At 51.3% G+C, this 14,879-nt stretch overlaps 1 protein-coding gene across 1 annotated transcript in view; it reads right to left on the bottom strand.

The window, feature by feature from the left end:
* Positions 1-14,879, bottom strand: part of LOC104045558 (phosphofurin acidic cluster sorting protein 1-like) — a 69,796-nt gene that overhangs the window by 5,075 nt on the left and 49,842 nt on the right. The window contains exons 3-14 of the mRNA XM_064446555.1: positions 9,345-9,434; positions 8,843-8,968; positions 8,490-8,652; positions 8,241-8,332; positions 7,159-7,239; positions 6,295-6,354; positions 5,510-5,661; positions 1,452-1,545; positions 1,062-1,133; positions 642-763; positions 386-518; positions 157-261 (exon numbers count right to left, since the gene is read on the bottom strand). Coding sequence (XP_064302625.1) covers positions 157-261; positions 386-518; positions 642-763; positions 1,062-1,133; positions 1,452-1,545; positions 5,510-5,661; positions 6,295-6,354; positions 7,159-7,239; positions 8,241-8,332; positions 8,490-8,652; positions 8,843-8,968; positions 9,345-9,434 — 1,290 coding nt within the window. The remainder of the gene's footprint in view (positions 1-156; positions 262-385; positions 519-641; positions 764-1,061; positions 1,134-1,451; positions 1,546-5,509; positions 5,662-6,294; positions 6,355-7,158; positions 7,240-8,240; positions 8,333-8,489; positions 8,653-8,842; positions 8,969-9,344; positions 9,435-14,879) is intronic.

Genomic DNA, 14,879 nt, shown 5'->3' with positions numbered 1-14,879 from the left:
AAATGCACTGTCTCCCTGAAAGAAGGGCCACACTGTGGGAGAGGAGGGCACAGCTGGTGCCATTTTCCCTAGGACACCATGCCACAATTGCGAGAATCCCCTGGCACCCTGCTTACAGCTCCCCCCATGCATCCAGCTCCCATCATGCCTGCTTACCTGCCCCTGCCACTCAGCGACATTCACCAGCACAATGCTCTCAGGGAGCTGCTCATCCGAGACCAGGATCTGGTTCAGCTGATCATAAACAGACTTTCGGGGCACCTATGACAGCATCACCATGAAGGTTAACCCCAGCCGGCTGCCTTGGCCACTCTGCCCATGGCTGAAGGCCTGGCAGGGCTCCCAAGTGAGAAGCCTCCACACAAGGGGGCTTCCAGGGCCTCACCTGGGTGCTGTGCCATGAGTCTGGAGAGCTCTCACTGTCCAGGCTACTGGCGCGGCCACCCTGTCCCTTTGAGCTCTGCCGGTCCTTCACAGAGGTGCTGCGGGGACGCCACAACTGCTTGCTCTCTGCCTTGCTGTGACCAAGAAGCAGGAGAGGTAACGCTGTTGAGGAAATCCCATCTCCACCAACCCCCTCTCGCTCCAGGGAGCCAACGTGAGCCCTCTTAGCCCTGGTATGGGATGCAGACCTGCCTTACCTGGGGGACACAGCACTGGGGAGCTCGGCTTTGGTCCCAGGGCCCAGCCTGTCCACACTGCCCTCCCTCGTGGCAGCCTCTGCGGGGGCCAGCCGTGAACATGGTTCCTCTGCAGCCAGCTCCTGAGGGCCACACACAGTTACTTCACACACACTGCTCTCTGCACCCATGGGTGCCCCCATGCAGGCTAGGCCTGGTGGCCCTGCTGGAAAGCCAAGCCTGCAGGGCCTCAAGAGGGCTGGGCAGACCCTAACCCTCCTGCAGCCCCTAATCCTCCTTCCATTCTTTCTGCTCTCCAGACCAATCTACTTGTCCCCCCAGTCCTGCTCCCAGGCTGGTGGGCACCCCTAGTACCCCAGAAAGCAAGGTGGGGCCTGAGGGAGCTCCAGCCCCACTCCACATCCCATAGCCTGGACTCACCACTGCAGGGACCTCCACTCCTGGCTCTTCCTGTGGTCGCAGCGCTCCTGGCTTCCGCTTGTCTGCTTCACCCTGGGGGACAGGGAGCGGGGTCAGAGCAGGATGGAGTGCCCCGAGCAGGGTGGCTGCCAGTCACCCGTGCCTGGCCTCACAGAACACACACTGCCACAGGGGAGCCCAGCATCCCCCTGGGACTGGCCCCAGAAGATGCCCCTCATCGCTACCTGTCTGCCTGCGCTGGGAGAAAGAAGAGGAAAGAAGGGAAGGAGCAGCCCCAGGCAGGTGCTGCCAAGAGCTGTGGTCTCAGAGGGAGCTCTGCAGGCACTGCAGGGACAGTGGGCTGGCTGGGGAGGGAAGGGGGCAAGAGGTGGTGGTGGTGGTATAACTCACAGGGCTGCCCGACTCTTGATCCTGCCCTTTCTGGCTGTGCAGACTGCCGATCTCAGTCTGGGAACCAGAATGAGAGACTCCCTCAAAGAAACGCCTGCAGAGAAACAGACAGACGAACAAACGGACAGACAGACAGACGGGAGAGAAAAAGGCAGGAGTAAGAGAGGAACAAAGTCACCATGACCCCAGCACACCCCCGCTGGCCTGTCACACGCACAGAGCACTGTGGAGAGGTCCCCTGTGGGACACAGAGCCTGACACCCACATGTCCAAGCAACTCACAGTCTAGGAGCAAACCTGCCAGCAGACTGCCAGCCCCACACGCCATGGTCTGCAGCAACAATGCTGGGTGCAGGGACAAGATGGGGCCACCCCAGACCAACAGGGGACCTATGACCCTGCTGAGTTGGAGGCAGGGTCCCTATCTCCTAGCCAGCAGCTATTTCTCTCTCAAGTGATCCCCCACCACTGCAGTGCAGGGCAAGGAAGCCCCACCTTGCCGCATCTCACTAATATATGGTCTCAGTCAACACCACAACATCAATGTGCTGCTGAGCCTCTCTGCCCTCCCTGTACCACCACAGCTTCCACAGATTTCTGCTGCCTTCCTTTCTGCTCCCCCTTTTCCATGGAGGGCTCCTTGCCTCAGGCTGCTACTGCTGCATACTTCCAGCAGCAGCCTCCACCTTCCCTTTCTGCTTTCCCCTTTCCCAAGGCTCTGAAGACCACACTATTGCACACAGAACCACACCGCAGGTAGCACAGCAGGACAGCGATGTCCTGTTTTGTTTCCCAGCACTTAAATTTGCCTTTTTTTTAGGTCTCTGAGCTGACATATTGGTAGAGCTGCTCAGTGCAACTCCAAGGTACTCTTCCCAGATCACAATGGTCAACACCTTGGAGCAGCAGGACCACCTTTGCCACCATAGTGTGAGTCTCCACCTTTGTTTCCCCTTTTTCCATCCATTATTTATTTGCCAAGGAACCCCTCCACATCCTGTGGGCTGCTCAAACACCAGTCTTTAAGGTACAAGCAGGCTTTATCACTGGATCTCACCTGTCAGCTTTCCCAGGAAAAGCTTCTCCTAATTCACCTGGTGTGCAGATGGAGATACTAGGTTGCAGATTTTCAGGGGTGGCCACAGAGGTGTAGGATATAGAGCAATTCTTCTGTTAGGACCCTGCCAGGGTTTCCACTGTTTCTATTGTCCTAATCTGAATATATCTGCAGCTTTCTGCAGGATACCTACAGACCTCTGAACATCCTGGCTGCTCCTTTCACTTTCCTTTTAACATGTTTCCTCATTTGTATACAGCATGCTGTGCTGCCAGGCATAACAGTGTGTGACAGGTTCTTTCCTTTTACTGGTCCTACAAGGACATTTCATCTCAGTAAATGATGGTCCCCACCACAGAGCAGCTCTTCAATAGCAGTGTTTAGACACTGACTGGGAGAACTCAAGGCTCAATTTTCCTCTCACTAGTTCCATGACCAGCTGCTTCACAACATGTTCGTTTACCAAAGCTACAGGTTTAGAGTTGGCATTGCACTCTGGTGGAACGTTTTCTCCAGGTCACACAGGGATAAATGACGTCTCCTGTTAGTAACAGATTTCTGCTCTCTCCACCCCTCCAACCTCTTCTACAGGATCTCAGACATTTTCATCACCCCATACAGTCATTACTCTACACTTGCCTTTTCTCATCCAGCAATTTCAATCCATACCGACTATGTTAATAACTTAAGGCTCAAATCAGAGGTATACATAAGTTTTTCTAATAATTCATCCCCCCAGGCAGCACCTCTTCCACACTCCTGTGCTGTCTCAGTGATCCTGCCAGAATGTGACACCTGGTGCCACTGACACCTCAGAAAGGTATCTTTATCCCCTCCTTTTTCTTAGACATTGGATGTGACGAGATTGTATATACTTGGTCTGGCTTTCAACAACCCATTTAAATTGGGCTGTCTCCCCCTTACCCATGGCAGCTGTCTCTTTCTGCCCTCTCTCACTTGCAATTCAGAAGCCTTCAACCCTAGAGGATGGGTCACACTGAGTACAGAGCTCTTCTGCAATTCTCAGCTTTCCCTGTTCCGCAGTTTAAATGCCCTCCTATAGGCTTGAGTGAGTCTGAGTCTCAGCAGGTTGAGGTTTAGGTAAATCCCAGCCCTTCTGCACAGCCTCCTTCTGTTTTCAATGAATCAGCCCCCTCTTCTCCATCCATTTTCCCAGTCACCTATGGACACATTTGCTCCTTCACTTCTGATCTTCAGTCAAAGGCTCTGACTGTTGAGGTCTTACCTAACAGCCTCAGTTCTAGCCCCAGTTCCACCCCAGTGCAGGAGCAGTCTACAGCTGTGTGGCCTCCCCAGCCAACCAAAAGGATGGCTGTGTGCTCCCAGCACCACTGGCCCAATCCAGGACACCAGCCACTGCTCACCCTTAAGGACTACCTTAATGCCCTTGCTCCACAGAGACCTTCACAGTGTCTAGCAAGGCTGTTTATGACAATAAATCAATCCAACATGAGGATCACATCTTGGATTTACAGGCTGGGCTGGAAGGTCATCACTAGCTGAGAAGGCTACACAGGGCCTTGGAACCATGCAGTCTACACTGAAGACCTTGGCAGCCAGCTCCCGCATCTCCATGGAAGAAGTACAGGCCCAGTAATGTAAATTCAAGGAGATACACACACAGCACTGCCACAAATGGAGGCACTAGAGAGCAAACCAAGCTAGGGACACTTTGTGAACAGGCTGAGAAACAACCCAGGGCCCAACAGGTTGTCCCACCGGAGACAGCAGCAAACACCCAAGCAATACTGTAACAGCAGGTACAAGCATAAACCAGCACTACTTTAGGATGCTCTCCCAGTGACCAGATGTTTGCAAGCAGGTACTTGCAGAGCCAATGTGGGGTCATATATTTAAATGCTCTCTATAGGCTTTTCTTACAGTTTACATACATAAATTGTTATCTGACTGAAAAAAGACCTTCCTTTTTCTTCCACTGCACGTTTCTTCAAAGCCTTTGAGGAGGGACCACATGAAACTCCTTTTGGAGTCCAAGCAGACCACCTAAGCAGCTCCTCCTTGCCCATATGACTGCTGTCTCCTTCACAATGTCTTGTGGGGTTGTGGAAGACATGACTTCTGTCATGTTCTTGTTTCTTGCCCAGTGCCCCATGGATTCCTGAATCCAGCAGGTTTAATTTCAAACAGTTTGCCTGTGGTAGACCAAGTCTGCTACCCCTGCTAAGTACCTTCAGCAAGGATTCCAGTTAATCCAAATCATATTTAAATACCTAACTATAGAAACAATAATGACTAGTAAGATTGGCTCGGCTAGAAGAGGCCCAGCACACTGTGAGGCAGCCAAGTAGAAAGACAATAAAAGTCAACTTTCTCACAAAATGACAACACAGAAACAGAACAGCCATGAGCAGAGGCCAGGTGAATGCAGATCAAGTGGGAGAAAAGCCTGATTTCACTACATGGTCCACTGGAGACCCCTGTGCCAAGTCAGCAGTATTTGGCAGAGCAAGTCAAGCCACTGGGTGCCTGGGGAATGGGGTGACGAACATCGCTGATGGTTGCTAGTCACATGTCTTCACAAAGGGTGGGAACACAGCATGCAGATCACACAGGGACAGGAGGAGTGGCCGAAGCAGTCACAAAGCACTCAAAAGACAGGCATGCTTCAGTGTGGAGAGCACTGAGGAGGTCAGGACTGTTAGAAGAAAGACATGAGAGCTGGGAACAGCAGGGGCTTAGATCAAATAGGTACTTTTCCAGCAGATCAGTAAGTGTCAGATGCTGGACTGGCAGGAAATTAAATGAGACTAAATGTGAAGGAAGCCAATTTTGATGGGCAGTTTTGAGTTTATTAAACAGGACATACAAGAGAGGAGCTCAGTGGTGCCAACAGAAGATGGCGATGGGAGTGGAGACAAGACAGTACCTGCATTAGTCCAAGCAACAGAAAAGTGTCAGAGGACATTTCTCCAGATCCCACAGACCATGTTGTTGGCCTGTGACTCCCTGCAACACTTACCTCAGGGTGGGCTTGGGTGTGCTATGCACACTCTCATTGTCCTCAATCTCTGGGCCACTGTCACTGTTGTTGCACTCTTCCAGGCTGTCATAGAGCAAGCCCAGGTCTTCCTCTACCTCCTGGGTCTGGTCTACAGGGTCAGAGTCCAGGACCTGTGGGACCCAGCCCAGAGGGCAATGAAGAGATATGGAGTCACCTGCACCCCTGGTCAGGGACATACAAGCTCCCTCCCAGCCACAAGGCACACCACGGCACTGTTCCCACCTCAGGGAGCCAAATCCAGCCTGTGGAAGAAGCAAGTGGCACTGTCACTGGGCCAAAGGAGGGTGCCATGAACGTGACATCCAAAGGAGTCTCAGACACCCATGATACTTACTGGGTGTTAAGACACTTGGGAGGACTCCACTGGTTGTGTCACACACTTAGTGCAGGCTCCCAGCCAAGGCCAGCTACTCCCAGGCCTGCTCTCAGCCGTGAACAGGATTGCCCCTGCAATGCCAGCTCCTGGGGCAGAGCCATTGTATGACAGCACCCTTCTGCTGCTGGCCCCTCTCCCCAACAGGAAGGTGTTTTTGATTTGAGCATGAGGCTCAGAGCTGCTTTCCTGAATCAGAAGGCTTTGAAAAAGCCAAGCCCCAGTCCATGCCATGTCTCACACCACCTTTTGTAATACCCCTGAGCACCTGCAGCTCATGCCTTGTGCTCCCAGTGAGTGGGAACCAGTACTCTGGCACCTACACATCTGCAGGAGACACTCCCGGGGGGGCAGCCTTCCCACTTCTTACCTCCTCTGTCACTTTAAACCTCTTCAGCAAAGCCACAAATTTCTGCTTGAAGTTTGGTTGCTAAAACGAGATGAAGGAAGAAAAAAGATCAGCAAATCTATCAAACCAGTTTCCAAGCTGACTAATGTACAGGCCATGGTTGCTCTCTTTAACATGCCATCAGCTCTTTTCTAGGTCTACAGGCCCATGGTCAGCTATGATCTACCTTGTTCTTTAAATTTGCTGTAGGATTTGGACTAAATCTGGGCTCCGCAAGAAGCTGCTGTATCTGGGCATGAGGGAGGGTGCAAGGACTCTGACTGTCTCTGCTACAGGCTGCAATAGCCCTTTCCCTCCATTTAAATCCCATTTCTCCCCAGACTATTAGTTGAGAAATGCTGCCTTCAAGCAAGAAAAGGTGGGGAACAAACTCAGGAATAAGGTGCCCAGGGACCTGCAGGGCTGAAGTAGATGGGGACAAGGAGATGCTTGGAGAGCAGGAGGCTGGCAGGGCATCTCCCCCCTTCTGCTGACAGGCAGAAGAGCTGCTAATGGCTCGCCCTTCCTTGCACAAACCTCCCCCTTCTTCAGGGAAGGAAAGAAAAGAACCATGTCACAGCAGCAAGTCAAAACTGTGTTGCACACAGATCACCATTGATAGGAAGCCAGGCTAAACACAGTACAGACCATGAGCTGGGGTACAGCTCTGAGCAACAAGCTAACTCATTAATGGCAAGAGGTTTGCCCCTTCTTCTCAGAACCAAGGGCTCTCTCCCCTGCCCTGCACCAGTGCATCCCCTCCCCAAACTCCCCTCACTCCCTGCAGGGAGCAGAGGAACTGAATGCCTTCCATCCCTTTGATCACGTTGTAAATGCTGATGTTACTCTGGTCATTGATGTGGTTCGGATCATTTTCCTCCTAGCCTTCTTGGTTTTCCTCAAGTCATCATCTTCATCAAACAGATCCTGCAGGCAAAAGGTCACAGCACATCAGAGAAATTCAGAGTGCAAGGAGTGGCACCTCCTAGAAGTTCCCCTGCCCTACACTTGCCCCCTATTTTGAAAAGCTGTGGTCCACTCTGATCCCAAAGTCTTGCTTCTCACTTCTCTCACCTCTCTCCATGCTGCTCCTCCCTCCTTAGCACTGTCCCCCGATAGACCTTCCTCCCCAGAGCCTTTGCCCCCAGGCAGACATGTACCAGCAAGATTCAGAGGAGAGACAGTAGTTTTCTGCAGTAGTCCTTGTTACAACCTAAAACTCTTCTCTCTGCACTCACCAGCCTCCCCATGACCAGTGCTGTTCTCCTGCTCTCCCCTCTCCAGGGTTAGCTCAGAGGGCACAGCACCTGAGCTCACAGAAAGTGATCTTCCAGGGATCAGCCTCAATGATACACACAGTCCCCAGGGACACGGGGGCCTGATGTGTTAACGCAGCATGACGGGACAGGTAATGTGGAGGACCTTGAACAGTGGTTTGTCCCTGTGCTTAATCAGCATGCTTGTTTGGTCTTGTTTGGCCTCAAGTGTAGGCATCACAGCAAGAGGACAGCAAACAGCAGTGGCACAGCTCATCACAGGGCTGGGATGGGTCTGCCACCTCTGACCATTTTCAGACCCACTTCTTCCTAAAAGCTCTGTTCTCTCTCAGAGTGAGCAGCCTCTGGCCTGTTATCACAGGAAGATGGGAGAGAATCATGGTGCAAGGTGGAGGGGTTTTGTGCTAAAGACTAGATGGCTCCAAGGACACATGGGTGATGCCTATGGCTCTCCAAAGTCCCTTGCCCCACCATGGACTTGACAGCAGCCCATAGTTCTTCCCACTGTCAGGTACTGTGGCTCTCTGCCCTCTGAAACCATGACAAACGCTTACAAGGGAGATGAAAGGGCAGGGCGGTCAAGACTCTCAACCCTACTTATGCCCCAGAAATGGGATCAGGATATAAACCACCCTGCCAGGCCTCCCTTACCTGACCCTGCACAGCATCATCGCTGGCCTCCTGCTCTGAGGAGAAGCTGTCATCCTCTTCTTCAGAGTAGTTATCAATATCTGGGGAGCGATCTGAAAGCACACAGAGCAGACACCACAGCTAAGCGTGATGCTTGTCATGGCTCCAGTGAAACAACTGGTATTGCTGGCAGGCGCTTGGGGACGCATTCCGTTACCCATGTCCTGTCCCAAACGCTTGCCTTCAGGTCTGTGATGTGTGCTAACACACCTGAAGCTTTGATTTTAGGACCTGAGGGGACACTCCCATCCTCGTGGTCAATGGGCTGACTGGACAGAGAGTAGATGCTGATTTCAGCCACTCGGATGTTCACGTCCTTCATGTTGCTGTGGAGACCCAGAAGCTGCCCACCATCCGTTGGGTGCTGCATCACCTAGGCAGACAGACAAGCCCCCTGCCAGGGTGACACAACGGCAGCTGGCAGCCCTCCCCCTCTGTATTATAGCTAGCCAACAAGCCAGACCACTCACAGCACTGAGTGCCTGCCAGCCGGCCCAGCTTCCTTCCCAGCACTGGCACAGGGAGGCCATGTGAAGCTCCCCTCTGTTCCCAGCACCCTGTACCTCAGCCATGTTAATGATGCCCACTGCAAGGGTCTTGTAGCCCAGGATTGTGCGGTTCTTGTATCTCTTCCTCCGCTGCAGCATGATCTGCAGCTTGTTGCCATCTCTCTTGAGGAAGTGTGGGTACTGGGGAAGGGAAGCACAGGGAAGATGGCAGCATGAGGGCCGGCAGGGCTCAGCATGGCACACAGGTAGAAAACTCATCCTCAGTGCTGTGGTACAGCAGGATCTGACCTGCTGAGCTTTGAGGTGCCCCTCAAAGGCCACCTGGACTCTGCATCACCCTCCAAATCCACAGTGCCCAACAAAACAGCCCCTGAAGCAATGGAGCACCTGGCCAGCAGCAGAAATCTGTGCTGTTATGATCTGAGCATGAGCAACCACAGGAGGCCCCTCTTCAGAGGCTGCCCCCTTCACACTGAGCCCCCACAGCCATGCTTGCTGAGAAATGTCAGGTGAGGGGAGCACCAGGGAGCCCAGGGGACCAGGCAACACAAGGTACCTGCAGCGAGAAGGTCAGCTCCAGCTCGGTCTCCATAAGGCCGCCAGGCGGGAGGACGTATTCATTTGATCTCAGGACTCGTTTTGAACCCTACAACAAGATTGGTAGACACACACAGCTAAGCTGGAGCGTCTTGGCCACGGACTCCACTGCCCCCCACACACAAGTCAATGGTGTTCATAGTCCACAAGGAAAGAGCCAGTGCCTTGACTCTGTTCTGCACCTCCTTGCAGAGCCACCTTACACACACCAAACAACTCTTTGCAAAAGCCTGCAGTTCCTCCTGAGCTACCAAATGCCCCTTCTCCTTGCCCACCTGCCAGGGAGCACTTGCTCTTCTCCCAAGCGTGCTCAGCTTATTCTGGCTCCTTCTACCTGGAGGCCATCGGACACTGTGGAGGGGAACACCGCTAGAGCCAGAGGGAGCCACGCGTACAGCACCAACAGGGGAAGTAAAGGGTCCCAACACACTGCGTAGCCAGGAAAGGGAGCACATCTCTGCCCCCCAGCAGACAGACCCAGGGCAGACCCCTGCCCAAGCACAGCTGGCAGGTTTCTTGCTGGGACCAAGGCAGCATGTCCCAGGGGAACAGGGGTCTGGCTGCTTGGCCAGAAAACTCCTCCTAGTCTCTTCCTCAGGCAACAGTCCTTATCTCTCCACATGTACAAATGGGGTTTTGCCCCCTCCAGGAGGGCAGTAAGAAAGGCATTCTAACCACACACCCACTCTAACTCTTTCCTTTACTTCTGTCCTACCTTTACTATCTCTACACTTGGCTGCCGGCAGAGATGCTGAATGACTTGGGAGATGACAATGCTGTCAGCATGCACTAGGCCCTCTTGATTGCAGGGTGACACAACTCACAGACCCCCCAAAACACCCATGCCTACTGGCTGTGTCCCCACAGGGCTGTGGGACCAGCTCCAAGTATAAAATAGCCCATGGCGGTCCCTCATTCTCTCCTGCCTCGCTGTGAATGGGCCGGCAAGCTGAGACATTGATCTAGGGAGGCAACAGGATAGGCCAGTACAGCTGTTCTTGCAAATCAGTTATCACAGAATCACAGAATACCAGGTTGGAAGGGACCTTAAAGATCAGCTGGTCCAACCTTTCTTGGCAAAAGCACAGTCTCGCAAGATGGCCCAGCACCCTGTCCATCCGAATCTTAGAAGTATCCAACATTAGGGAATCCACCACTTCCCTGGGGAGATTATTCCAATGGCTGATTGCTCTCATTGTGGAAAATTTTCCTCTTGTGTCCAATCAGAATCTCCCCAGGAGTAACTAGTATCCATCACCCCTCATCTTTTCCATGTGACTCCTTGTAAAAAGGGAATCTCCATCTTCTTTGTAGCCACCCCTTAAACACTGGAACATGGTGATAAGGTCTCCCCTAAGCCCTCTTTTCACAAACCTGAACAAACCCAGTTATCTCAGCCTTTCCTCATATGCCACATTTCCCAGCCCTTTGATCACCTCTGTGGCCTTTCTCTGGACCCTCTCCAGCCTGTCCACATCTTTTTTTGTACAGCCGAGGCCAAAATTGAACACAGTATTCCAGGTGTGCCTGAAAAGTGCTGAATAGAGCGGGATAATGACTACTTCATCTCTGCTGGCGATGCCCTTGTTGATACAACCCAGCACCCTGTTGACTTTCTTTGTCGCGGCAGCACTGTTCACTCATACTGAGCTTGTTGTCCACCAGGACCCCCAGGTCCCTTTCCACAGAGCTGCTCTCCAGCCAGGTAGATCCCAGCCTGTGCTGCGCTCCTAGATGTTTTCCCAGATGCAAGACCTTACATTTGTCTTTGTTGAACTTCATACGGTTCTTATTAGCCCACTCTTCCAGCCTATCCAGGTCTTCCTGCAGGGTCGCTCTCCTTTCTCAAGTGTCCACCTCCCCACTCAGTTTGGTATCATCGACAAACTTCATCAGGGTACACAATCGCTTTTGTGAGCACTCCTTAATTACAACTGCGGGCTAGTGAGCAGATGGGTGAAAGCTAACCAAATAGGCACAGCAGTCCAAAGGAACAAATGGGACAGCAGCCCCAGAAGTCATGACACGAGCACGCAGGTGGCACCATAAAGGAGACCACAGCTACATCCCCTCTGCAATCAAAGAGAATGGCAATGGGCTCAGGCGTGTTTCAGCACCCAGCAAGCACCAAGGAAGCTTGCTGATGGGAACTTCAGCAGGGTACAGCAAGCCTGGATGGTGCTGATATAAGGTCTTTCTCGGACCTCTTTTGCTGTGTTACCCATGCTAGCAAAGAAATAAACCAAACAACCTATAAAGGGGAGGCAAGAAAGGCCCCCACATTTTGCAGTGATGCAACATTACAGTTCTCACTGATACCAGAGCAAAGACAAGTTCTAGCGAAACCCTTCTTGGTTTTCAAGAAGCCCAGTTTGAGCTGGGAGCAATGTTGCAGACAGCAACTGTGCCAGGAGTGAGGCTTTCCTGTGAAAGGTCTTCCTAAAACTGACGAGGAGGTGGAGCTTATCCCCTCCACCATCTGTGAGCTTTCCTGGCCAAGAATGCACTGACTCTTTGTTCCTGAACTCTTCTTTAATAAGAGATGATAGGTGGTCACTATGACAGTGAACATTTACTTTAGTATATTTACCATTTGTTGTTTGTTGCAGAGACATTATCCACCAAAGATTTGTTCTTTCATCAAACCACACATACTGGTGCAATTATTCTTTTTAAAGATGCGATTTCTGGGGACAGAGTTACAGCAAAGGAAAGGTGAGGACAGCCTGGGTGGCGCATCCAGTGAGCACAGGTTTCATAAACATTCCTGTCCTGTGTGTTACTGTCCTTTACCATAATGGAAGTTACACACCCAGCTTCAATCCTAGGCTCTGGCCCTCAGCGGAATGCCGGTGCACATCCACATGGCATTGCAAGGACTGGGACAAAGACATTATCACAATGCAAACAGAAGGGAGCAGCAGCAGAGCTCAGACACCCCTAAACAGCAGCACTTTTTAGGTCTGGGCCGGTTCTTTATGGGTAATCTGCACCCTGGCTGAGCTCAAGTCCTAGGAGGTACCTGGCCTGTGGGATCACATGAAGGGAGACAGATCATAGTGCCTAAGCTTGGCCAAAGGACCAGCTCCCAGGGCACCATGGAGCATAGCACTTGGGACACGGGGTAGAAAAAGGGTTAGACATTGTACTGCAAATGCATGAGGTACAGTCCTCTCAGCAAAGTAAAGCCACTGCCTAAAGCTCAAATTCAGCCAGTAAGGTACGCTGTTTCACAAGATGGATGGCACTCACATATCCAGTAGTAAACACTGATCACCTTCAGGAAAAAACTATGACCCAGCATAAACTAGCATTGCTCCAATTAAACAGATTAGAAACTGGCACCTGGGGACTACTACCTGCCTATCAGCAACTGGGAGTTAAGAAGAATTTGGGATTTCTGGTAAGGTTGAAACAAACCTCATGAGGTTCAATAAAGGCAAAAGCAAAGTCCTTCCCTAGGACATCCCACGACATTGCTGCCTGGGAAGAACCCCAGGGAGCAGGACAGGCTCTGCAGAAAGGGACGGGGGGTATCCTGCAGACATCAAGGTACTCCTACATCGGCAGGATGCCCTGTTGCAGCAATGATATCAATCCCAGCCTCAGCAAGTGTGCAGGCAGAGAAAAGGGATTCCTCCCCCACGTTCACCACTGGTGATGCCACAACTGGATTCCAGTCAGTTTGGGCTCCATAGTACAAGACAGACATTGACAGACTGGAGCAAGTCCAGCAGAACACATCAGGATGGTCAGCGCTGGAGCACAGGAAATACAAGGAGAAGCCGAGTAAGCTGGGTTTGTTCATCTGGAAAAAGAAGGTGAAGGCATATTTTGACTGCTGCCTACAGAGACTTAGCAGGAGGGTGCAGAGAAGACAGAACTGAACTCCTTTCAGAGGTGCACAGGGACAGAGAGAGGCAACAGGGATGAGCCTGAACATGGGATATTGTTTTTGGTAAAATCTTGGGACAGGACACAGGAAGGCTGAGGATCCTCCATCACTTGAGAAATTCATAATTCAAGTGGACAGGGCCTTGAGCACCTGATGTAGCTCAGCTGTTCTGCAACTCAAGTAACGTCAGGCAAGACCCATTTCTCAGCAGAACACTTGAGCATCACCATCAGTACTACAGGAAAACTTAATATCAGACTGTTACAGTGAAGATCACAGATGCAAAGACTGTCAAGGAAGTGAGAAGCAATAGGGAGAGCTTGTGGTCATAGATCTTCACTACCTAATAGACTGAAAACATACAGGAGCTTTCACTACTATACAGAGGCATGAGATACCCAGGCCTGGTCTGCAAGATAAAATCCCCACTTTCAGGTATAAATCTGTCCTGAGGGGTCTTGTTTAAAACACAGGATTGAGGCTAGAAGAGCATACCAAACCTGGAAAAGGAGAGAGAACTAACAGTATGGGAGACCAGGCCAAGGCAGACAGCAAAGCACTACCCAGAATTCAAGCTAAAGGTGCATTTTGGGAGAGAATAGCACATTAAATATCGTCAGCAAATTTAGTTATTTAGGATGTAGCTGGGACTGCTCAGGCAGGAGTAGAAAATCCTACAAGTGGTTGCAAAAAGATTAGAAATGAAGCATGCATGAGGTGTAGACAGAAAACTCTGCATGTACCTTCCATGCACAGCAAGGAGGAGCAAAAAATCCAAGTTCTTGCAAGGAGCAGGGCCAGGGCAGCAGGTAGGCCTGGCAGAGGCAAACGAGTTCCCAGCCTGGCTTATTTTGTAGCACATATTCTGGTCCACCAGCATCATCCCTCTACAGCAGCACCAAGGGTTGAATTAGAGTCACGAGCCACAACCTGCAAGCAGCTGAAGGAGGATCTGCATCCCTCCCACAGCACCTGTGTCACAGGAGCTGAAAGTTCTGGGAATGCTGGGGCTTGTTTTCTTCCTTGTTTCCTCCATTCATGGCTCAAGACTGGGTGTTTCTGGATTATAGTAAGTCTCTCTGCTGAGAGGGAGCACCACATTTCCCTTCACACCATAATCTGTTATGACACCAAGAAAGATATCTGCACCATTATGGAGCTGAGCCAGGCACATCTGAATCTCTTAATGCCATGCTGAACAATACACAGAAGTAAATGCTCTATGACATCTCCAGTCTGTTAAAGCAAATAAGGAGGGATAAGGGTTTAAAAACCACTCAAGTGATAGGAGACTAAGTCCCCTTTTTCACTGTAGTTCAGACTTCATCTCACTGGAAGCCACTGAAAATTAAATATTCAAACCACCTCTGGGAAATGGGTATGTTCTGTAGACAATGAAAGCTCCCTTAGTCCTTTGACAGAGGTCTTTTCAGATGAAGGAACAGATAACGGCAGATGCCACACTTTGAAGCTGTCTTTTAAGACCAGAAGGGCCTGATCACTGTGAGAAGGAGATCAGATATTCTAGACAGGCTTACACTATCCTTTGGGTCATGTACATTCATTGAGCAGACTGTCTCCCGTGCTTGGGCTGTTGTC

This window comes from Phalacrocorax carbo, chromosome 3 (assembly GCF_963921805.1).
Source record: "Phalacrocorax carbo chromosome 3, bPhaCar2.1, whole genome shotgun sequence".
Classification (NCBI taxonomy): domain Eukaryota; kingdom Metazoa; phylum Chordata; class Aves; order Suliformes; family Phalacrocoracidae; genus Phalacrocorax; species Phalacrocorax carbo.
Note: the sequence above shows the minus strand (reverse complement) of the source record. Positions and strands in the feature narration are given on the sequence as shown.